The sequence below is a fragment of the Megascapheus bottae genome, chromosome 2, assembly GCF_031878675.1.
Source record: "Megascapheus bottae isolate mThoBot1 chromosome 2, mThoBot2.hap1, whole genome shotgun sequence".
NCBI classification, from domain to species: Eukaryota; Metazoa; Chordata; class Mammalia; order Rodentia; family Geomyidae; genus Megascapheus; species Megascapheus bottae.
Window position 1 is genome coordinate 57,870,933 of NC_143510.1, and position 25,712 is coordinate 57,896,644.

General features: G+C 41.5%; 1 protein-coding gene across 1 annotated transcript in view; it reads right to left on the reverse strand.

The window, feature by feature from the left end:
- Positions 1-24,587, reverse strand: part of C2H12orf56 (chromosome 2 C12orf56 homolog) — a 43,293-nt gene extending 18,706 nt beyond the window's left edge. Inside the window, exons 1-6 of the mRNA XM_090353616.1 lie at positions 24,336-24,587; positions 17,905-18,067; positions 12,044-12,116; positions 6,436-6,838; positions 3,706-3,779; positions 2,188-2,332 (exon numbers count right to left, since the gene is read on the reverse strand). Coding sequence (XP_090209742.1) covers positions 2,188-2,332; positions 3,706-3,779; positions 6,436-6,838; positions 12,044-12,116; positions 17,905-18,067; positions 24,336-24,587 — 1,110 coding nt within the window. The remainder of the gene's footprint in view (positions 1-2,187; positions 2,333-3,705; positions 3,780-6,435; positions 6,839-12,043; positions 12,117-17,904; positions 18,068-24,335) is intronic.
- Positions 24,588-25,712: the final 1,125 nt, after the last annotated feature.

Sequence of the window (25,712 nt, forward strand, 5' to 3'; positions counted from 1 at the left end):
TAAAAGGGAAGACATATACCTGTAAAACCTTCCATCTTCTTACCCAGGAATCAGATATTAAGGATTACTCTGTGTGGTTTCCTGATAAAGCTTTAATGCTTAGAAAGTTCAAAATAAATTTAGAAAATCAGGGCCAGGAGTTTGGTCAAGTGGTAGAGTGCTTGCCTAGCATACACAAAGACCCAGGTTCAATTCCTCTGTACCACATACACAAAAAAAAGCCAGAAGTGGTACTGTGGCTCAAGAAGTAAAGCTCTAGCCTTGAGGAAAAAGCCCAAGGACAGTGCTCAGGCCCTGAGTTCATGCCCCAGGACTGGCAAAAAAAAAAAAAAAAAAAAAAAAAAATCCATCAATAAATAAGTATAGTTAGAAAATCATGACTTAAATTTAAAACTGTGAAAAAAAACTATTTAAACTATTTTTGGTAAAACTGGAAAAAATATGGGCCGGGAGTTTGGCCTAGTGGTTAAAGTGCTTGCCTAGCATGCATGGAGACCCAGGTTCGATTCCTCGGTACCACATACATAGAAAAAAAAAAAAAAGCCGGAAGTGGTGCTGAGGCTCAAGTGGCAGAGCTCTAGCCTTGAGAAAGTCCAAGGACAGTGCTCAGGCCCTGAGCTCAAGCCCAGGACTGGCAAAAAAAAAAAAAGAAAAACTGGAAAAAATAAAGTAAGGACAAGTGGAGCACGGTGGTTCAGGCCTGTAATCCTAACTATTCTGGAGGCTGAGATCTGAGGATCTCAGTTAAAAGCCAGATCAGGCACTAAAGACCAACAGACTCTTATCTCCAATTAATCACTAGAAAAGGGGATGTAGGTTTGTGGCTCAAGGGATAGGGTGGTAGCCTTAAGCTAAAGAGCTAGGGACAACATCCAGGTCCAGGGGTAGGGCTGTAGCCTTGGGCTGAAGAGCTCAGGGACAGTGCCCAGGCCAAGTTCAACCCCCATAACTCACACACACACACACAAAAGAATGAATTTTGATAGTGGATCAAAGAGAATGTAAAGATACCAGGTTTGGCCCAGGCGCAGAGTTCAAGTCCCACGACTGACAGACAGTCATAGGGAAGACAGACTCCCTACCACGCCTCCCCGAGGCACACCAAATGAGGAGCCTACCCATTTGCCTTTATCTCCTTTTACATTCACTCTGAACTTTCATTTTTGACAACTGAATTAAAGGATCTGTCTATCTAAAGTGCTCTGAGAGAGGCCACAGAGTCCCTAGGACTGCATTGCACAGCACAGTAGTCACTGTCCACACTGGGGTATTTAAATTAATTAGATGAAAATTAACATCTTACTTCCTTGGTCTTTGGCTACATTTGATTACTTCATACCCATAAGCAGGTAGTATCTACCTTATTGAACACCCAGAACCATAAAAGCACCAAGGAAAGTTCTGCAGACAGAGCTGCCAACCAAAAAAACATGAAAAACAAGAAGCTATCGAAGGTCCTTTCTGGGGATGTCAGGAAGAAACCTAGCATTTGAGTTGAACCTTGAAGAATGAGTAGGACTTTGGCAAGAGAAAATGTTCAGCATACCCTAGATGAAGCAAACAGCATAGGGAAAGGTAGAGAGCTAGAGGACCCCTCTTGGCTCAAACTCTTATTTCTATTCCACAGCAAGACACCTGCCTGTGTTTTTAATACATGTAACCTACAGAATAACATTATGAAATCCCCTTTCTCATTTTACATTTCCCTGGCAGAAGCTTTGCCTCTAATAGTGCTATTCCTTAATTGCTACCCTCCCCTCTTTTTTCCCCCACCACCATATTATATTACTGATTACCTCACAGGCTTTCAAGTGTTAATTGACATTTCGAGTACAGCACCAACATGCAAGACAACTGTTGTTTCTATTTTAATCGATACTTAAATATAGTAGCCTGGTGCATTGTATGTACATTTATCTGAATTAGGGAAGGGAGGGGAACAACAAAATGGTGAGAAAAGGACAAAGGGTAAACCAATGCAACAGCAATACTCTCAAGAGGATGCGTTGGAAATGAACTTTACAACTTGGGGGGTGGGGAGGGAAAGTGAGAGAAAAATGTTGGACAAGAAATGTATTTACTGCATTACATATGTAACTGTAACCCCTCTGTACATCATCTTGATGATAAAGTTAACATTTTAAAAAATTTAGTAACCAGACAAAATAAAAGAGATAAAACGCTTACTTTCCAGAAAAGCCTTTTCAGAATGAAATTCTTCTGGGCTGCTACTTTAAGTTCTGTAATTAAACAAAGTATCTTCCTCAAAGTATTGTCTTCAAGAAACAGTTCAGATTTCAGTTGTCTGAAGTGCTTAATTTTCTCTTCAGATCTACAGAAACACACACACAACAAAGAAAATCTAGGTAAAAACAAGAAACAGCAATTTACAAATAACTGAATGGTAAAACTTTATGGAATTTTTGTATTGTTTTTGTACACCTGGTTTAATTACTCATCAGTAGTAAACCATGCACCTCCCAAAGTGGACTGTTTATTGACACCTTTTTTTGTTTTTCTTGTGTGTCATGGGGCTTGAACCCTGCCTGGGCACTGTCCGTGAGCTCTTTAGCCCAAGGCTACCACCCAACCCTTGAGCCAAGCCCCACTTCCCATTTTCTAGAGGTTAATGGGAGATAAGAGTCTCAGGTCCTTTTGTGCCGGGGCTGACTTTGAACCTTAATTCTCAGATCTCAGCCTCCTGAGTAGCTAGGATTTTACAGTCATGAGCCACCCCACTCTGCTTATTGACACCTTTTTCACTTGTGCCCTTGACTCTAGCTCTACCCACCCAAGAATACAGTCAGTATCCTTTCTTAGCCAAGCCCATGTTATTTACTATAATGCATAGTGCTTGTTAATATAGTATAGTGTTTGTTTAATGTTTTTCTTTCAGATTTTTGTTGTTTATATAAAATATGCTTCTTTATATGAAAACAAAAAAAATGGTATCTCTGCTTGACAGAGAAAGTTAGTATTGCTTGACTGAAAACTATTAAGAAATAAGGAAGCAAAGAAAAAACTCTGATAGGTGGGCACTGGTGGCTCATGCCTGTAATTCTAGCTACTCAATAGTCTGAGAGCTGAGGATCACAGTTCAAAGCCTGGACAGTGAAGTTAATGAGAGTCATATCTCCAATTAACCACCAAAAAACGAGAAGTAAAGTTATGGCTCAAGTGGTAGATTGCTACTCTTGAGTGAAGTTAAAAATGGTTGCTATAGGGGCCAGGAGTTTGGCCTTGTGGTTAAAGTGCTTGCTTAGCATGCATCAAGACCCGGGTTCGATTCCTCGGTACCACATACATAGAAAAAAGTCGAAAGTGGTGCTGAGGCTCAAGTGGTAGAGCTCTAGCCTTGAGAAAATCCAAGGACAGGGCTCAGGGCCTGAGCTCAAGCCCAGGACTGGCAAAAAAAAAAAAATGGTTGCTATAGGCTGAGAGTTTGGCATAGTGGTAGAGTGCTTGCCTAGCACGCACAAAGACCCAGGTTCAATCCCTCAGTACCACATACATAGAAAAAGCTGGAAATGATGCTGTGGCTCAGGTGATAGAGCTCTAGCCTTGAGAAAGACCAAGGACAATGCTCAGGCCCTGAACTCAAGCCCATGACTGGCAAAGAGGGGTGGGGGGGGAAGACATCATGAACATCTTTACAACTTGCTGATAGTTCAGACTTTCCCCTGAAAGCATACCATCATCCCTTACCTATATGGCTTTTGACTTTCTGTAACAGCACTATACTCACTAGCATACACAGGATCTTGTAAAAGAGTAGCCTTCTGAAAAAAGGAAGAAAGTGAGAATTATTAGAATTTGTATTTGATGAAAATCACTTATTTCTATCTTTAGCTAATATCACACATCTACTCTTTCAATGCATCTATGGTACAAGATTTATTTATATAGTTCATTCTAGTTGGTAATACCACAGGGAATTTTTTATTACCTAATTTGTAAAATGTTGTTTTTGGTTTTTTCCTTTTTTCTTTCTTTGAACTCAGGGCCTAGGCATTGTCCCTGAGCTTGTTTGGCTCAGAGCTAGTGCTCTACCACTTGAGTCACAACACCACTTCTGGCCTTTTGTTTGTTTGTTTGTTTTTTAATAAGTGTCTCACAGACTTCCATGTCCAAGCTGGCTTCGAAGTGAGATCCTCTGATCTCAGCCTCCAGAGTGGATTACAGGTTTAAGCCACCAGTACCCAGCTGTATAAAATTTCAAAAATAACATTTCTCATTACTTATCAAATAATAAATACATACAAAATAAATTTCCTTTTATCTGCAGTTGCCCTCCTGCCTCCCCTGGAAAGTTACTAGGTAAGCCAGTACTGGTAGCTGATGCCTCTAATCCTAGCTACTCAGGAGGCTGAGAACTGAGGAACATTGTTTGAAGCCAACTTAGGCATAAAATTCTATTATACTGATACCTCCAGTTAACCAGTAAAAGTTAAAAGTGGTGCTTTGGCTCAAGTGGTAAAGTGTTTAGCCTTGAGCAAAGAGCGAGGTTATAAGACCTCAAGTTCAAACCCTTAAACTGGCTACACACACACACACACACACACACACACACACACAGGCACATGCACACACACATGCATGCACACACGCACACACACAATACTGTGTAATCTTGAATAAGCCACTTAGAAATTTTGTATTTCAGCAATTGTGAGGCCCTGATTTCAAAGAGAAGGAAAGCATAGGAAGGAGAGAGGGAAGGAAATTGAGAGGGAGAAGAGAAGGGAAAGAACTGAAGTTTGTTTTAGTTTCCTAATATGTAAAATAACCTGGGTTAGTGATTGTTACATAAAATTATATGATCTTATAACAGTACTTGTTAACCTGGTGAAGCAAAGATATGCAGAAACCTATTGATAAAATTTATTTATTTTTATATTTTTATGTTTTTGTCAGTCATGGGGCTTGAACTCTGGGCCTGGATGCTGTCCCTGAGTTCTTCAGCTCAAGGCCATCCCCTGACCCCTTAAGCCACAGCGCCACTTCTAGTTTTCTAGTGATTAATTGGAGATAAGAGTCTCAGAGTCTTTAGTGCCTGGACTGGCTTTGAACTGCAATTCTCAGATCTCAGCCTCCTGAGTAGCTAGGATTACAGGCATGAACCACCATGCCTGGCAATAAAGTATATTTTTATCTGAGAAGGTCTTTGTTAACCTAGTTGACTTTGAAGTGACTACGTTGCTTACTTCCCTCTAAAAAACTGGGGTTCTTCTGTAAGACACTACTCATTAACAAGCAGCTCTCTAGCTAGGCACCAGTAGCTATGTTTATAATCCTAGTAGCTACAGGATTTCAGGAGGCAAGATCTGAGAATCAGTGTTGAAAGCCAGTCTGGAAGACTTTTAAAATGCCCTATTAGCCTCAAAAAGATATAAGTGGAGCTGGGTGCTGGTGGCTTGCCTGTAATCCCAGCTGCTCATAGGCTGAGATCTGAGGATCCTGGTTCAAAGGCAGATCAGGCAGGAAAGTTGGTGAGACTCTTGTCTACAATAAACTCTCAGAAAGGGCCAGAAATGGCACGTATGGCTCATGTGATAGAGCACTAACCTTGAGTATAAAGAACCTCAGGGACAGAACCCAAGACCTGAGGTAAAACCCCAGAACTGGCACCAAAAAAAAAAAGGGTATCAGTAGAGCTTTAGTCCAAGTGGTAGAGTGCCAACCTTGAGTAAAAAATGCTAAGGAATAGGGCCGGGAGTTTGGCCTAGTGATAGAGTGCCTGCCTAGCACGCATGAAGACCTGGGTTCGATTCTTCCATACCACATACATAGAAAAAGAGCTGGAAATGGTGCTATGGCTCAAGTTGTTGAGCTCTAACCTTGAGAAAACCCAAGGACAGTGCTCAGGCCTTGAGTTTAAGCCCCAGGACTGGGAAAAAAAATGCTAAGGAATAGCATCCAGGCCAAGTTCAACCCATATCAACACACACACACACACACACACACACACACACACACACACACACAAAACAGTTCTTCCTATTATAACAGGCTGAATGAAATATCCCCTGAAAAGAGAAAGAAAGAAAGAAAGAAAGAAAGAAAGAAAGAAAGAAAGATCTCCTGAATTTTCCAGTGCATTTGTCTTTCATAGTAATTAAATTTCAAGGCCAAATTTCCAAAATGAGGAGACAACATAGAGAAGGCATGGTTAGCTTTAAAAAAAAATACTGAAGTCAGGGCTGGGAGTGTGGCCTAATGGTACAGTGTTTGCCTATCATGCACAAAGTCTTGGGTTTGATTCCTTGATTCCACATACAGAAAAAGCCACAAGTGGTACTCAGGCTCAAGTGGTAGAGCACTGGCTTTGAGAAAGCCCAAGGACAGTGCACAGCCCCTGAATTCAAGCCCCAAGACTGGAAAATTAAAAAATAAATACTGAGATCAAGATCAAGGTTAATTTATAAGAGTACTTACTATAATATAATTGTTCCATGAACTTTTTAAGTGCAGAAATATTGATGAAGTTTGGGAAATAACATACAAATGAAGTTCCAACTCTTTTTTCACTGGATTTGAATTATTCTGTAAAGCCAGGAGAGTATTTCCAAAGTAAAACTCATCCCCGATCCCATAGCACTTGAGAGCGACTTCACTTGGCAAGTCCGAGGGATCTAGAAATCCCTGGGTCTCTTCTGGGTTTGTTGTACAAGTTAGCGAGCTGACAGCCTTGCCAGGTGCTGCTGTGCACTGACTGCTTGTCCTTTCGGGAGTAGGTAAGGTTCGAAAGACAGCTTGATCACCAAGAGACTGTTGCCTGAGGTCTGAAGAAGGATGGAGCATTGAGTCCTTGGACGGTATATTCCTCTCCTGGTAGTACCTGTGGATAGAAGTTAGTGTTACGAGTAATACTCACAATATAACAGGACAGGACAGGCACATGGTGGGTTTTACCATAAAATCTGTTTGACCATAGCACTGATCATTTTAGTGCCAGCTTCTAAAATTGTCCTATGTTGTCTTGAGTTGAAGGCTTCTCTTCTTTTTAGTAAGGTATGTATCTTTCCTGGTACGTCATGAAAGAGAAAAAGAGAGAGGAAAGAAAGAAGGGAGGGAAGGAGAAAGGAACTTGGAGACCTCTTCAAGACTCTTCCTTTTTTTTTTTTTTGGCCAGTTCTGGAGCTTAAACCATCCTTGGGCTTTCTCAAAGCTAGCACTCTACCATTTGAGCCACAGCACCACTTCTGGCTTTTCTTATGTATGTACTACCGAGGAATCAAACCTGGGACTTCATGCATGCTAGGCAAGCACTCTACCACTAGGCCCCACTACCAGCCCTCTTTGAAACAGATAATTTGCAATCCAGATGAGGGCTTTCACCATTCTACTAGATGGATGTCAGACTTCCAGCCTCCAGAACTGTGAGAAATAAATTTCTAAAGGCCACAAAGTCTGTTGTACTTCTTATAGCATCCCACACTGACAGTGACGAATATGTCTCACTTAGAAATGAAATGCTGCTGGGCACCGTGGCTCTAATCCTAGCTACTCAGGAAGCTTAATATCTGAGGATGAAGATTCAAAGCCTACCCAGGCACAAAAGAACCTGAGACTCTTATCTCCAACTAACCTCTAGAAAATGGAAAGTGGGGCTTGGCTCAAGGGTAGGGTGGTAGCTTTGAGCTGAAGAGCTCGGGGATAGTGCCCAAGTGGAGTTCAAGCCCCATGACCAACCCCCACCCCCCAAAAAGAAGAAATGAAATGCATACTTGAATATTCCATACCTATTGTCTGCATATGTGTCATGTGTATCCACACATGCTCATACATGCACTAATACTGAGTTTGAAATCAGGACCTGGGTACTATTCCTTAAGCTTATTCACTCAGGGCTAGAACTCAGCCACTTGAGCCACAGCTCCATTTCTGGCTTTGTGGTGGTTAATTGGAGGTGTCTCATGGAGTTTCCTGCCCAGTGTGGATTCAAAAGGTGACCCTCAGATCTCAGCCTAGCCAAATGCCAGTGGCTCACAACTGTAATCCTATTTACTCAGAAGGATGAGATCTGAGGATTGCAGTTCAAAGCCAGCCAGGGAGAAATGTCCCTATGAGAGTCTTATCTCCAATTAACCCACTCAAAAACCAGAAGTGGAGCTGTGATTCAAAGTGGTACAGTGCTATCCTTGAGCTAAAGAGCTCAGAGACAGTGCCCAGGCCTGAGTTCAAACCCCCACAGCTACCACCACAACAACATAACATCACAGTCTCCCTATTAGCTAGAAATACAGGCATGATCCACTAATGCCCAGCTCTTGTACCTTTTTTATGGTGGGGAAAGGGCGTGGAGAGGGTGGTCCTGGTGCTTGAACTCAGGATGGGGCATTGTCTCTGAGCTTTTTTCCATTCAACACTAGAGCTCTATCACTTTGAGTCCCAAATTCACTTCCAGGTTTCTGGTGGTTAATTGGAGATGAGCGTCTCAGAGACTTTCCTTCCCCAGGCTGGCTTCAAACAACAATCCTGAGATCTCAGCCTTCTGAGTAGCTAGGATTACAAAATGAGCCACCATCACCTAGCTTCCCATACCTTTTAAAGACAGTATGAAATAAGAATACTGGATCTAACGGTACCATCTTGTTTTCATGGTGGATGATAGGGAATTGGGTTTAACTGGCACCATCTTGTCTTCATGGCACAGGCAGAGAAGTTCCATCCCCAGGTGATGGGTGACCCTGAATTCCTAAAGGCAGGGGCTCGGAATGGGATGATAGATGACTGGACCTGTCAGTCCTATGCCTTAAACCCCTGAGTCTCAAGTTTCCTGTGATCTTGCCCACTGACTCTGACCCTATTAGGTCCAACCTAGCTCAGATTCCATTTACACCATGCCTCCTGTCTTGTGTCTCCTGGCTCCCCTCTGGTCACCATGGCATTCCATTTCAGCTCTCCATCGGGGTTGACTGATTTGTTGGTATTGTTTTTCTGCTCTTTCTTTCCTGTCCTGCTCTCATTGCTCAGTTTCCTAACAGTGTTAAGTGCATTTGAGGGGCTGCAGGTCTTTGTGATGAGGCCATCTGCATCTGCCAGCTTTCCAATAAAGACTACCGATTAGACCTCTCAAAATGTGGCCTCTCTGTTTCTCATGACTGAGTTCTAGTTCAGTACTTTTTCTCTTTCCCCAGTCCCAACTAGGGATCAAACTCAGGGCATAGAATAGCTTTACCATGCATCCAGTTCTAAGATCCTAATTACTAATTTTCAGTTGGTAAAATGTATAAGCTGCTTAATTGACTCTTTATGACTTGGGCAAGGTTCATTGATAAAAATAAAGAAAATGAGACTTGCAAAAATGCTTGAGATGGGGCTGGGAGTTTGGCCTAGTAGTAGAATGCTTGCCTAGCAAGCTCAAGTGGTAGAGCTCTAGCCTTGAGAAAGTCTAAGGACAGTACTCAGGCCCTGAGCTCAAGCCCAGGACTGGCAAAAAAAAAAAGAAAAAAAAATGCTTGACATTTCTGAGTACTCCCGATTTCATTTTCAATAGATAAGTAATATCTTATGAAACAAATGAAGCTAATCTGATTCATAACTTCATGTGAAACCACATTTAAGCCTTAGTTTTAGAAACTGAATATGATAGCCTAGTAATCAATATTTTGAGATGCTATGGCTTTATTTCTGATAAACTTTGTTATTCTAATTGAAATTTGGCTATAATCCTTAAAGTTTCATCACATCCCAATCTTCTGCCCTAAATATATGTGAACATTTGGTAATCACTTAAATTACATAAATGAGATTAATCTTCAGAGGAATCCGAGGTACATCTTATTTGTGAATTTACAAAATTTGATAAGCTTATTATAGACTAGCTTAAAAAACTCTAGCTAGGAATGAATATTACTTATTTAAAATCTAGTAGCAACCATTTTTTTTTTTTTTTGGCTAGACCTGGGTTTGAGCTCAGAGCCTGAGCACTGTCCTTGGACTTTCTCAAGGCTATAACTCTACCACTTGAGCCTCAGCACCAATTCCAGCTTTTTCCTATGTATGTGGTACTGAGGAATCGAACCTAGGTCTTCATGCATGCTAGGCAAGCACTCTACCACTATGCCAAACTCCCAGCCTATAACAACTATTTTTAACTTCGCAAAAAACAGTTGTGAAGTTGTCAGAAATAAGTTTCTGTTAGGTAATACAAAAGAGACTGTAGATCATGTCATAGGGAGGGACATTAATCTCCAAAAAGTAAAAACAAGTACCATGAACTTTCTCTACAGTAAATAAACACCAGCTAGCTCCTTGGAGAGTAATTGGCATTCATGAAGTGACTCAATTCTACTAAAAGTGTCCCTGCACTAAGGTGAATTTCCTTATCTTGTGTATTTTTTTGTACAGCACAAACTACCCTAATATTGTAGAGATATAGTGTAACAAAAGAAGATTCCTATCTTTGTCTAAGATGTGTGTTAATACTGAAAAGAGAGAACTTATGATTATCCAAGAAAAAAAGAGGTGTTCAATAGTTTATCCTTGTTATTTTTCCCATTGTTATTTCTTTGATTTCTGTCCTTATCAATGTCATTTTGTTCTTTCTTGCCTTTTTTTTTTCTTAAGGCAGGGTCTCATTACATAGCTTAAATTGGCCTCAAACTAGGAGCCTCCTGCCTCTGCATCCCAGGCGCTGACATGACAGCATGCACCACCACTAAAGCAAAATGTGCTTGTACTGAGGTCTGGAAAGGAGGAAATAGCTAAAGTAGAAAATCCTTGGCCTGGGCCGGGAGTTTGGCCTAGTGGTTAAAGTGCTTGCCTAGCATGCATGAAGACCCGGGTTCGATTCCTCGGTACCACATACATAGAAAAAAGCCAGAAGAACCTAATTACTAATTTTCAGTTGGTAAAATGTATAAGCTGCTTAATTGACTCTTTATGACTTGGGCAAGGTTCATTGATAAAAATAAAGAAAATGAGACTTGCAAAAATGCTTGAGATGGGGCTGGGAGTTTGGCCTAGTAGTAGAATGCTTGCCTAGCAAGCTCAAGTGGTAGAGCTCTAGCCTTGAGAAAGTCCAAGGACAGTGCTCAGGCCCTGAGCTCAAGCCCAGGACTGGCAAAAAAAAAAAAAGAAAATCCTTGGCCTTCAGAACACCATTTCTGCATACGTGGAGAAGTCAGCTCATGCTTCTGCTAAGATCTAAGTTTTTTTTTTTTAAATGTTGTTGAAATAACTACTTGTATTTTCTTTTGTAAAATACATGTGAATTCATGAGCCTAACTAATAATGAATTACCCTCAACAGAGAGAAAGCCGAATATGAATCTCATGAACAGAGATCACTAGTCTGTCCCTTAGGTGTTTAAAAGCCTGTTGTTTATTATTGCCCTGAAAAGTAATCATATTTATGTAAGTCTGATGTCCCAAGATAACAGCATCCTTCTCATGACCTGCAGCTTCTCATAATTAGGCATCAATTCTACACCTAAGAGAAGTTTCAGAGCTCTGCACATGTTAGCATCTTTTAATGCTCTAATTAGTGTTTGCTATCCAGTCTGCCTTTTGTTTAGACTTCTGATTCACATGCTTAATTATGGAGATGACAGTGCTAGAAAACAACAGAATGTTGGAATTGGCTCCCTCCCCACCCCTTCATCTGAAAACTACTCATCCACTTCACATGTGGGGTACACAGAAGCTGACATGTTTAAAAAGAAAGAAAAAAAAAATCTTCCTTTCTTGTGGGCCAGGTGTTAGTGGCTAATCTTAGTTAGTCAGGATGCTGAGATCTGAGAATTATAGTTCAAAGCCAGCCTGGGCAAGAAAGTCTATGAGACTTTATTGCCAACTAGGCAACAAAAAGCAGAAATGGAGCCATGGCTTAAGTAGTAAGCACCAGTCTTGAGTAAATATAGCTAAGAGACATTGCCCAGGTCCCAAGTTCAAGCCCCAGAACACTCAAAAAAAATTTCTCCCTTCTTATTATATTACATGTATGAAATCAGAATCCAGTCAGAAGGCATAAAGAAAAATAAATTGAATATAAATAAATTTTGGCCAACAAGTTAAAAACAAACTCCACCCAATCTCACCTGAGAGACGATTCATCCAGACTTCTAGACTCTTTTCCTCTCCAATAAATAGGGCTACTATTTTCTTCCTTAACTTAAAAAAAAAAAAGGTATTTGATCATCAAATAATAATTTGAGTTTATGAAAAAGACTTACTATCATCAAGGGGTTATGACAAAACCATTTGGTGTCACTGGCCCTTCCTCTCTCTGTTAGATTTCGATTTGCATTTATAACCACGAGTTGTAGAATGTCAGGTTCATCTGTGTTGTCTACTTGGAAATGAATGATAGTTTAATCTCTGTTCCTACACTTGCTGGAATTTCTGGTCTCCTAGACACCAGAGACCTGAGTCTGGCAGGTAAAGGCAAGAATGAGGAGATACCCAGAAGACAGGGTCACCTGCATCTGTATTCCCTGGAATGCATATAGTGCTTTGCACTCTTCTGTAGTTTGGACATGAAGTCCTTAGTCAGCAAAATGCATTCCTGATGGTATGCTCAGGAGTTCTGACCAGCTGCAAACAGTCTTTAGACGGGACACTGCAAAAATAACACATCTGGGCTGGGAAGATGGCTCAGTGGTAGAGTGCTTGTCTAGCATGCGTGAAGCCCTGGGTTCATTCCCTCCATACACATAAACAGAAAAGGCTGGAAGTGGTACTGTGGCTCAAGTGGTAGGGTGCTAGCCTTGAGAAAGCCCAAGGACAGTGCCCAGGTCCTGAGTTCAAGCCCAGGACCGGAAAAAAAAAATCTGCCTTCTCAATTGCAGAAGGTTCATTATGTTTATCAAAGCTCTATGTCCAGGGAGAAGACTTTCAAGTTTCCATATGTAAAAGCTACTCAGTAAGCATAAGAGACTCATGGGTGCATTGTTGGTTTAGTTTTAGATTTACCCAACATCATTGATTTTAGGAAATGTCCTAGATTTTAGCCAACATATGTGTGTATATATAAGCAAATATATGTATATATATATATATAAACTCATCATGCACATATAAACGTATGTGTGTATATATCAATAGCTATTTCTTTGCTTCAGTTTATAACTCATTAAATTATGTTTCGTTCTGTTGGAGGAGTTAGCCTAGTCTCTTTATACTGAAATTACAAAATATATCAATAAACCTTGAAGGTTCTGTAATGCCAGAGCTACAGTAAATATGTAGTAGACACCACACAAGTAGCTATTTAAACTTAAAGTATTATTAAATTTAGTTGCTGGGTGACCACATGTGTCAGTATTAGACATGATTAGAAAATGCATAAAACATTTCCATCATTACAGCATTTGGTAATGCTGTTCTAGAATAAATATACCTCAAACTAAGGAATTTATTTTTCAGTATTTGGGCTTTGGATTTCCTAGGTAAACACTATATCTTCAGTCATTTTGCTTTAGGTTATTTTTTTCAGATAAGGTCTTCTGCTTTTTTTATGGGGTGGGCTTCACACCACATTCCTCTTACTGATACCTCTATCATAACTGGGATTTCTCAAATGTGCCTTCCCCTCCTCATCTTCGTCTAGAGAGGGTAGTCACACTAACTTTTTGCCTATGCTAGCCCTGAACTTTGAGCTCCCTGATCTCTGCCCCCTGAATAGCTGGGATTCCCACTATGAGCCACCATCCCTGGACTTCAAACTAAATAATAACTCAATGCATTCAACAGCTTTGGGCATAAATACAGTTCATAAATATCAATATTTTCCCATCAGTATTGTTCATTTATAGTTTGTTATAATTTAGATCTGGAATGTCTCCTAAAAGTTCATGGGTTAAAAGCTTGGGCCCCAGCTTGTGGCACCCTTGGCAGACAAAGGAAAGTTTAAGACATGGAGACCAGGAAGAGGAAGTTAGGTCATTCAGAACCCATGAAGGAGATATTGAAACGTGAGTTCCTTCTTCTCTTCCTTTTTGCCTCCCAACTGCCACAGGAAAGCAGCTAGTCTACTACATGCTCTATTATATCGTATGCTGACTTGCCACAGGCCCCCAAAACTGGCCCAGCAGACCATGGACTGAACATGTGAGCCAAGATAATCCTCAGGTATTGGTTCTGTAGTAGAAAGCTAATACTGCGTTTAATGACCATTTTATCTATCTAAAAAGAAAATGTGCAGTTTTCTGGATGCTAATGGCTGGTGCATGTAATCCTAGTTACTTGGGCCAATGTGGGCAAAATGTCCAAGTCTCAAGAGAAGAAGCTAGACATAGTGGCACACGCTTATCATCCCAATGACACTGGGAATCCTAGAATAGGCCAATCGTGGTGCAGGTTCCTCCTGGCAGGAATGGAGACTCTAGCTCAAAAATACTAGCATAGCCTGGTACCGGCGGCTCACACCTGTAATCCTAGCTAGTCAGGAGGCTGAGATCTGAGGATCACAGCTCAAAGCCAGCCCCGGCACAAAAGTCCATGAGACTCATCTCCAATTAACCAACAGAAAACTGGAAGTGATGCTGTGGCTCAAGGGGTAGAGCCCTTGCCTTGAGCTGAAGAACTCTGCGACAGTACCCAAGTCCAGAGTTCAAGCTCCATGACAGACAAAAAAAAAAAAAAACCATCAAAAAGTGTTGACTCCATGTAGAATGCCTGCCTGGCAAGCATCCGACAATAAGTACAAACTCTAGTACTGCTATTCTGCTAAAGGTCAGGGAGGGAGAAGGGAGATTAACACTTTGATTATCCAGCATTTCCTTGCAATCACTTAATAAATGAATACCTCATGTTTATCTATTAATTCAAAAAATAATTATGGTTAAATTGCTAACTGTAGCCCACATAAAGACAGTACACTAAAGATGATTTTTTTTTTACTTTTTAGATTTTATTTATTTATATTTTTCATTTAGCATAATTCTCTGGAGCTTGAGGTTTTTTTTTTTTTTGGTTGGGTCAAATTTGTATCCTTTTATTGCTGAGCAGTATTAAAGATGAAAATTTTTTTTTTTGCCAGTCCTGGGGCTTGAGCTCAGGGCCTGAGCACTGTCCTTGGACTTTCTCAAGGCTAGAGCTCTACCACTTGAGCCTCAGCACCACTTCCAGCTTTTTTCTATATATGGTATCGAGGAATCGAACCCAGGTCTTCATGCATGCTAGGCAAGCACTTTAACCACTAGGCCAAACTCCCAGCCCAAGATGAAATATTTTTTATATCTGCAGAAATGTTTTGCCTAATTAAAAATCCTGTAAAAATGTGGTGATTTAAAAACTAGGTATTTTTACTATAAATAATTCACTATTTCAAGCTTTCTTTGTTCAGGCAATCAGGTTGACTGGAACATGGACACCTTTGCCATATGATAAAAATATTCCCTGGGCTTTCACCCAAGAGGTTTGGAGTCAGTCCTAATAATTACCTTTATTTAAATGTGCAGTAGTTAATGCTCGCTGCTCCTCTAGGCATCACCAGTAACATTAAAGATTTTGGTAATACCACTGTCAAACCAACAGCACAACACGTTTGAGCCTATCTCTTGCTCAGGGTCCAGTATTACTGTCTAGGAGTTGAACAAGATGCCCAATGTGTACGGCAAAATGGAACTCAAAACAAACAGCTTGGAGAAGAGCAGAAAATACAGAGAATATCACCATTCACATGATGGGAAGGGGAAAGCTTTTTGTGCATCTGGTAATCTAGGTTGCAGTTGTAGTTGTGTGCCTCAGACACCCCTACAGATTGTGTCAGATCCTCTTTGGGAATGCAAGAACAGGCAGGAAAGGCAGCCTAAGAATAGTGCTGTGTATGCAAGTACAGAAGACAAACCTCTTCATTTAAGTTCATTTGCAAAACGTCAAGGAATTTAGATTTTGTAAGACTTTTACCTACCTTATTGAAAGCATTATTTTAATCCATTTTTATGTTTCAATACATGTTGAAGAAAAGCCAAGAAAAAATTATGCTTGTGGATGGGATAAATATGCACTCAAGACAACTGACACCAGTTACACACCCTAATTAGTGTAACAAGAGACCAGGTGAGCAACCAGGGATTTTGGAAACATGCTAATTACAACGTGTACAGTTTCTGTGTATGTGTGGAACAGTGCTTGTCCAGGAAAGGGTACAAACACCATATTTTTAAAAAACATTTTGCGGGTACTTCACACTTTGTAAGGCTCTGAGTCTGACTTGGATTGAAGTCTGAGGAACAATAAATGGGCAGTTACAAATGCCAGAAATAGAAGGGATCATTGATAGGCTACCTTAGACTTTCATTCTCCCTTTGTTCTTCCTTATATCTTAGTATACCTTAGTATATGATCCTTCCTCATGAGTCTGAGGTCATCTTGGGCTCCATAGAGGGCCCTGGATCAACAACACACAAGCAACAACAGACATAAAGCCAACCAACAGTGGCTCAGGATATTTAAAAGGGTAAGATTTGAGGATTGAGATTCAAAGCCAGCTGGGGGAGGAAAGTCTGAGAGACTCTCTAGCCAATTAGAAGCAAAAGTGCTGGATAGAAGTGTGGCTCAAGTGGTAGAACCAGTCATGAACATAAAAGTATATCTAGGCCCTAAAGTCAAGTCCAGTCCAGGCAACTCTTACCCAATAACAAACCAAACCAACACCAACAAAATAAACTAGAGTCGGGTGTGGTGGCTCATGGTTGTAATCCAGCTACTCAGGAGGCTGAGATTTGACAGCCTGGGTACTAAAGTCCATGAGACTAAACTCCAATTAACTACCAGAAAACTGGAAGCGGTGCTGTGACTCAAGAAGAGGCAAGGTCCAGAGTTCAAATCCCATGAATAGACAAAAAAATATAAATAAATAAACTAGAAACTCTCATCCCATCATTCACTCTGTCTAATTGGGTTCTTCAGATGATGTTTGGTTACATTAGCCTTTAGGTCTATTTAGCCAGTATCCTCTTTACTGACTCTTACTGTTTGCTTGCTTGTTTGGCTTCACACTTGCTAGGCATGTACTCTGCTGCTGAACCATGCCCCCAGCCTTTTTTCGGTGCAAATAAGTTTTGAGATAGTCTTCTGGCTATGTACTGATCTGCTTTCCATCATAGGTTGGATGAGAGGCATGTGCTATCATTTCCAGCTTCTGTGGATGTGGAAGCTCCAACTTTTCTACTGTGGGTAGCTTGGAAGCACAGTCCTCCAGATCTCAGTCTCTCCTGTAGCTCCGATACCAGTTGGGAAGAGATCTAGACAATTTTGGTGCCAGGCTGGCTTGGAACCAACTTCTTCCGAATCTCAACCTGAAACAGAATCTAGATACTAGCTCCTTCTCCTTTTTTGGGGGGGGTGGGGGGTATGGGGCTTGAACTCTGGACCTAGGTGCTGTCCCTGAGCTCTTGAGCTCAAGGTTTACTACCCTAACCCTGGAGCCAGAGCCCTACTTCCCATTTTCTAGTGATTAATTGGAGATAAGAGTCTCACTGTCTTTTGTGCCCAGGCTGGCTTTGAAACATGATACTCAGATCTCAGCCTCTATAGTAGCTAGAACTACAGCCGGTTCTGCTCCCTCTTCTAAAACCAATATTGAACATGATTTTCTCTGTTTCTCCTGTCTTCCTTTCTCTCTTTCTTCCCTACTTCCTTCCTTTCTTCCTTTGTTGGCTTCCTTTCCTTCTTTTCTACTTACAGGGTATTTTGGGGGTTTTTTTTTAGCTGCAAAAGGGTCCCAGACACTCAACTGATGATAATGAAAGGATCAGCTCACCTTCAATGTACAGAACATTAGCTTTGTGCTTCATAAATAAACTGACCTTTGCATATGTGTGTGTGTGTGTGTATATATATATATATATATATATCACATACCTTTTTTATTTTTGTATTTTTTATTGTAATTAATAGAAGGGTTACATTATATTTGCCAGATAGAAGGTGCATTACTTCACATATCACATACCTTTTTTGTTGTTAGCATTGGCATTATGAAATGGAAATAGGAATTTCCTCACACCTTTTTGCTTTTCACACTCTTTTTTCAAAACAGTTGAAGAATAGAGGATACGAATGTGTTGGTTGGTTTCTCTATCTGGTGATCTCAAAAATTCTGGGTAGTCGTCAATCTGGAAAAAAAATAAATTGAGATCATTGAAGACAAATATGACTGCTTGCTCCTTTGAGGGTAATAATACCTTAAAGCCAAGGGCAAATGTAAACTATTCTTCCTTTTCACATTTCCCACTGGGAGACTTTTTCTCTTCTTGTTGTTACATTTCCCAATCATTCTATTTACTTTACTCCTTATTACAAGTGTGCTCAGCAACAGAACCCAAGAAACTATTTACACTATAGGATTACTGAATAAATAGTAACAGTGTTTCGTTGTGTTAAAAGATATCCCTTCTCTATTTCCATTTTGAAAATATTATTTCCCAAAAAAAGATCGCATGTACTCTAATATTATGACTATATTCACCTAATAATGTACATATGTGAAAATGGAAGCAGGTAATGTAAGGGGATGCAAGGGATTGAAGTAGATAGGAGAGTAGAAAGATGGAAAGGGTAACACTGATCAAGATGCATTGTACTCATATATTGACATGCTGAATTGACACTCATTTGGACAAGAGAAGATATTTTTTTTTTGCCAGTCCTGGGAGTTTGAACTCAGGGCCTGGCCACTGTCTTTCGGTTTTCTCAAGGCTAGTGCTCTACCACTTGAGCCACAATACCACTTCGGGCCTGGGCTTCATGCATGCTAGCCAAGCACTCTACTACTAGGCCACACTCCTGGCTCCAACTAAAGATAATTTTAAAATAAATTTTAGGCCAGCCATTGGTGGCTCACGCCTGTTATCCTAGCTACTCAGGAGGGTGAGATCTGAGGACTGCAATTCAGAGGCAGCCCACTCAAGAAAATGCATGAGTTATCTCTAATAAACTACTCAGAAAAAGCTGGATGTGGCACTTTGGCTCAAGTGATAGAGCACTAGCCTTGAGCACAAGGAGGGTTAGGGACAGTGTCCAGGCCCTGAATTCAAGCAAAAGGACCAGCAAAAATAAATGAATACAATTTTAAAAGCATAATTTAATGCAAAAAAGCATAATTTAATGAACCATAAATTGGGAGTTTTTCTATCCGGGAGACAATGTCCTGAAATATACAGTGAGCATAAACATCAAAGTTTGAACCATTGAAAATGTTCTCCATTTTTTCTAAAGTCCTCTGTTTTCTAGTCTTGATTTCACTTGTTTTATTAACTTTATTTGTGTATTTTGTGCTGATACTGGAGCTAGAACTCAGGGTATCACACTCTCCCTTGGCTGGCACTCTACCAGGTGAACCACAGCTCCACTTGTAACTGGCTAACTGGAAATAAAAATCTGAGGAGCTTTTTTGCTGAGCTAGCTTTGAACTAGAATCCTCAGAGCTTAGCCTCTTGAGTAGCAAGGATTAGAGAAATGAGCCACAAGCATTGGCATTCGTGTGTGTGTGTGTGTGTGTGTGTGTGTGTGTGTGTGTGTGTGTGTGTGTGTGTGTTCTGTACCAGGGCTTGAAATCAGGACCTGGACACCATCCCTGAGCTTTTTTGGCTCAAGACTAGCACTTTACCACTTGAGCTACATCTGCAATTCCAGCTTTCTGGTGGTTAATTGGAGATAAGAATCTTGGGAACTTCTCTGTCCAGGCTGGCAGATTCAAAGCCAGCCCAGGCACAAAAGAACCTGAGACTCTTATTGCCAATTAACCTCTAGAAAACTGGGAACTGGGGCTTAGCTCAAAGGTAGGGCAGTAGCCTTGAACTGAAGAGCTCAGGGACAATGCCCAGGCCAAGTTCAAGCCCCATGACCTACAAGAAAACAAACAAACAAACAAACAAACAAACTTAAATCTCTCTAAAGAAGTGTCTTAAGTTTGAAGAAGGCAAACATCACTCTGTGTATAGTGGTTGAAGAATACTAACACAGGCCAAAAGACCTGGACTTGCCTTCCAGTTCAGGTTGCTTAGAAACAGGTGACCTCATAGAAGTGTTTACCCTTATTTTTGTGTTTGCCCCTGTATCCTCATCTGTGAAAGACAAATAACATACCTTTTTATAAAGCTAATAAGATTATGTATTTAAAGAGTTTTGCACAATACAGAAGGTGTCCAATTGATTTTCGTTATTTTTAATAACCATTGTCCATAAGAAATTCAGCAATACTAAGCCAATATTCATGTTCCGCTTGGTTCAAAATGTCTCTCAATATCTCATGGCAGCAAAGGGAATTTTTGGGAGAAAAGCTAATTTGTTATCTCAAATGAATATGATGAATCTATCCCTAACTTGTTTGGAGATATCCTAACTTCTTTAAGAATACTATTTATATACATTTTGATCACATTTATATTTGTAACCTTTTCTTTTCTTTTTATTTATATTTTCCCAGTCCTGGGGCTTGAACTCAGGGCCTGAGCCCTGTCCTTGGGCTTTTTCCTCAGACTAGCACTCTGACACTTGAGCCACAGCACAACTTCTAGCTTTTCTATGTATATGTATATGGTACCAAGGAATTGAACCCAAGTCTTCGTGCATGTTAGGCAAGTACTCTACCACTAGGCCAAACTTCTGGTCCCTTGCAACTGGTTTTAATTTCTCCTACATTAAAATAGAACTTTCAAATTGTAAGGGGTATATTTTCTAGATTTCCAGTATTTTGGGAACAAATCCATATTTTATCCCTTCATCTGATTTTATTACCTTGGCTCAGATATCGTCTATCAACTTTTAAATATCTATAAACCTTCACAGTTGATTTTCTAGTTTCTAATTTATTCATCATATATATATATTATTGAGCTACAATGTTACAAACTGAGATACATAAAATCTGAGATGGGTTTCTATTTTCGAAGAGCTGAGAATCTTGTAGGGATTCAATCAACCACAAAACAATTTTTCCAGTGCTAGGAATTGAACTGAGTCTTTCACTTGCTAATAAGCAAGAGCTCTCTGACTGAAGTATTATCTCAGCCCTTGGGTTTGTATTTTTATTTTGTTTTCCTACTCATGGGGTTTGAACCCAGTGCCTGGGCTGAGTCCCTGAGCTTCTTTTGCTCAAGGCTAGCATACTACCACTTGAGCCACAGTGCTACCTCTGGCTTTTTTCTATTTGTGTGGTACTGAGGAATGAAACCCAGGGCTTCATGCATGCTAGGCAAGCTTGCTACCACTAAGTCAAATTCCCAACCCCAGCCCTTGGATTTTGGAGGCAGCATCTCAATAGAGTCCAGGCTGGCTTTGAACTCATAACCATCCTGTCTCTGCCTCCAAAGTGCTGGGATTATAGGTGTGTACCACCATGTCTGGCCTTGCATCTAATTTTTTTTTTTGTAGGTGCTGTCCCTGAGCTCCTCAGCTCAAGGCTACTGTCCTACACTTGAGCCAAGCCCCATTTCCAGGTTCTAAGGTTAATTGGAGATAAGAGTCTCAGGTCCTTTTGTGCCTGGGCTGATTTTGAGACTTGATCCTCAGATCTCAGCTTCCTGAGTAGCTAAGATTACAGGCATGAGCCACTGCACCCAGCTTTTGCATCTAATTTTTAAGTGTTTCTGTCATCAGTTATGAATTTCAAATGTAATTTTGTCAATTAAACATTATTAATTGAACATGATAGAGCACTACTAAAAGTATAAGTACACCTAGTAAATGCTTCGTCATATGTATTCTAGATTTTTTTTTTTTTTTTTTGCTAGTCCTGGGCTTGGGCTCAGGGCTTGAGCACTGTCCTTGGGCTTTCTCAAGGCTAGAGCTCTACCACTTGAGCCTCAGCACCACTTCCGGCTTTTTGCTAGGTATGTGGGGTACTGAGGAATTGAACCCGGGTCTTCATGAATGCTAGGCAAGCACTCTACTAGGCCAAACTCCCAGCCCCTCTAGATATTTATTTATTTATTTATTTATTTATTTATTTATTTATTTATTTATTTTACCAGTCCTGGGCTTGAGCTCAGGGCCTGAGCACTGTCCTTGGACTTTCTCAAGGCTAGAGCTCTACCACTTGAGCCTCAGCACCATTTCCACCTTTTTGTATGTATGTGGTACCAAGGAATTGAACCCGGGTCTTCGTGCATGCAAGGCAAGCACTTTAACCACTAGGCCAAACTCCCAGCCTGTAGATATTTTTTTAAATGTCAGTTTCTTTTCCTGTTCTCATCTTTTCTCACTAGAAGCAACCATTCTCTTTAATGATTAACATTTCCATTAATTGTCTTCACTAGAACTAAATATGTATCTCTAAGGTACAAACTATCTTGGTCTATTTTATGTCAATGACATACTGAAATGGGTTCCGGAGCAGGGTTTTTTTTTTAATTCTATTCAGCATTATGTTACTGAGATGCAGCAATGTTGATATAATCTAATTCACCCTTTTCATTATGGAGTAGTACTTATTTACCCATATACTATTGAGGGATGTTTAATTTTTCCTATTATAAACATTACTGTTATAAACACAGTATTTTAAGATTATGCACATTTTTGGACTAGCCTAAAAATAGAAGATGGTTACAAAGTAGTCTAAGCATACTGTACATGGGCTGATTGTTCATGCCTGTGATCTTACTCATTAAGGAGTCTGAAATCTAAAAATCTCAGTTCAAAGCCAGCCAAGGCAGGGAAAAAAAAAAAAACCAAGACTTTTATCTCTAATAGTATTTACACTAAACACTAAAAAAAGACACTAGCAAAATAAAGAATATTTAAAACTCTAAAATATTTGGAGGTCAGGATGTAGAGTCCTTCTCTAATGAGGCCTGAGCACAATCCAAAGAAATCAAGCAAGCAAGAAGGAAAGAAAGAGAGAGAGAGAGAGAGAGAGAGAGAGAGAGAGAGAGAGAGAGAGAGAGAGAGAGAGAGGAAAGGAATTTAATTTTTTAAAAATCGCTTCAAGAAAATGGATGTATAGCAAGGTTTGACTAGTCATTTTTACTCATGGTTTAGTTGTCTCAGAAAAAAAAAATCCTGCCACACTCGGTGGCTCACACCTGTAATCCTAGCTACTCAGGAGGCTGCGATCTGAGGATCAAGGTTCAAAGCTAGATAAGAGTCTCTAGAAAATGGGAAGTGGGGCTTGGCTCAAGGGCAGGGTGGTAACCTTGAGCTAAAGAAATCAGGACAGCACCCAGGCCCAGGGGTAGGGCAGTAACCTTGAGTTGAAGAGCTCAGGAACAGTGTCCAGGCTGAGTTCAAGCCTCATGACCCACAAAGAAAGAAAGAAAGAAAGAAAGAAAGAAAGAAAGAAAGAAAGAAAGAAAGAAAGAAAGAAAGAAAGAAAGAAAGAAAGAAAGGAAGGAAGAAAGAAAGAGAGAGAAAGAGAGAGAGAAAGAGAGAGAGAGAGAGAGAAAGAAAGAAAGAAAGAAAGAAAGAAAGAAAGAAAGAAAGAAAGGAAGGAAGGAAGGAAGGAAGGAAGAAAATGATCCTTCTGTTTGTATTACTTTCCTACAGGTGTCTTCCAAGCAAGCTATGATTCTTCTTCAGGCAAACCAAGGCCATCAAGACTTGCCAGCGTTCCCTTGGGGACACAGACTCAGGCAAGGGAAAAGAAAAAAGGAGGCTAGACATCTGGACTCAGTGGAAAAAGGAAGAACACACCTGTGAAGCACTTCAGGCAGTGGGGCCTTCAGGAAATGGGAGAGGAGGCTGTGCTTCCAATCTGTGGCTGGATTCTAAAGTAAATCCATTCCCGGAGGACAAGTACACTATAAACTGGGGATCAGCCTGGGCTCTGGGGAAACTCTTTCCATGAAGTTTTCCCAGCGTGCCCCGAGCCCAGTTTGGATTGCACTTCCAAGCCTACTGTGCACATCTCATTAATGCAGTCGTTCTTTCCTTTATTCATTCACTTGGTCCTATTTTTCAGGAGCATCTACCATGCTCTAAAGCTGCTTGGGGGTGGGGGGAACACCCTCCGGCCATTTATTTATTGGTGTGGTCTTCTGATGTCGCCCACGACTAGAGAGAATCCCCGTATCATTTTGGTTGCGTTCCTCTGGGTTTAGCACCGTGTCTGTGCATACTGGGTGCCTTCCTCCACAAAAGAATGGCTAGGAGTGTTTTTGGTGAGGGGATGCGTGGGCAGCGCTGTGGCCGCATGCAGCGGAGGACGAGTGGACCGGGGGGGGGGGGGGAGGGCATCTTCACTCAAAATAGTGCGGCAACCCCGCAGGGTTCCAGCGCAGCTGCTGGAACCAGAGGAAGAGAAAAGTTCTGGGAGAGATGAGAAAGTCTGCCTCCTCCACCTCCTCTTTCCCTCCTCCTCCTCCACCTCGAGGGCAGGAGGGATCGGGGCCTGGGGGGTCCGGCTGTGCCTCCCGAGGCCCCCTGCCCGCCAGGGCTCCTTACCAAGTCGATGGCCACGACGTCTCGCCACGCCACGACCCCCCGGATGGACTTGGGCGGGTTCTCGGTTAGGTAGATGAGCCGATCGCTGAGCACCACGTACTTCGAGGTGTGCTTCTCCGACTCGGACACCACGACGCACGGTTCGTAGGCGCGGATGGCATCGTAGACCTCCGGTGGCAAATGCCGCCGCAGGAACGCCTCCAAGCGGCTATTCGTCCGCGCCGGGAAGCCAGGGCGCGCGGGGCTGGCCATGCGGCCGCCCCAACCAACCCGAGCGCCGGGTCGCTGGGCGCCTCTGCTGGACCGGATCCCCGCGCCACCCGCAAATGGAACCTAAGGGCGCCACAAAGGCACCGCCGCCACCTCTCCCGGGCGCCGGGAGCCAGCCCCCGCCCCGCCGGCCCCGCCAGCTTCAAGGAGCGACTCAGGGTTCCGCCCCTCATCTTTGTCCTAAACTCAGACTGCCATGGGCGGGGCAAGATGCTGGTCCTCCGTGCCGGGTGGACCGGGCGCGGGAATTACACACGGCCAAACCCTCTCCCCTGGTCCGGGAAAGACTTTGGGGGTACTTTCTCCCCACCTCTTCCCCTCGCGCCATCCAGGGTTGTGGAGCACACCAGCCACAGGCTAACTTTACGAAGGGAAGCCGGATTTCATCTCGTGTGCTCCAAAACAGAAACTTGAAAGAAATGGAATTTACCCCTTCATTATTTTTTTTTCTAGAACACTATAAAGACGCAGATTTTTCGCATTTGGTTATGACATTGCCTGGTATAGTTCTCGAATTTGTCTAGCGTAACTCCCAATTAGTTAGCTGGAAGCTCTCTCAAAGGATTCCTGGATTGCTTGCACAACTCAAGCTTGTCTGAGAGCTATTCTTTCATGTTCCCAGCGCTCCGGATATTCTACAGAGGCTCACTTATGAGCTGACTGCATAATCCTGAAGATGCAGAGCCATGCAAGACCTGATTAGTGCAGACGGGTCAGAAATAACATAACAGGTTAAGGGCATGAGAGGAGCAAAGAAAATTGAGTAAGCATTACCATTATTATTTCAAACCTTAGAAGAAGGAATAAAAACAACTCTTCCCCCTCTTCTCCATTCACTCCAAAACCTGATAATGAGAATCATGATGCACCTGCTCACCCACAGCCCTAAATCGAATTTGATCTTCTTTATGGTCATTTATGGTCTACTTTCCTTGGCATTTGACAGTGGTATAATAGATACTTATAGAAATGTCAAATCCTTTGTGGAAAGAGGGTATAAATGTTTCTCATAATTGTACGACAAGCCAGGTGCAGTGAGTGGCTCACACCTGTAATCCTAGCTACCTCAGAAGGCTGAGATCTGAGGATCAAGGTCCAAAACCAGAG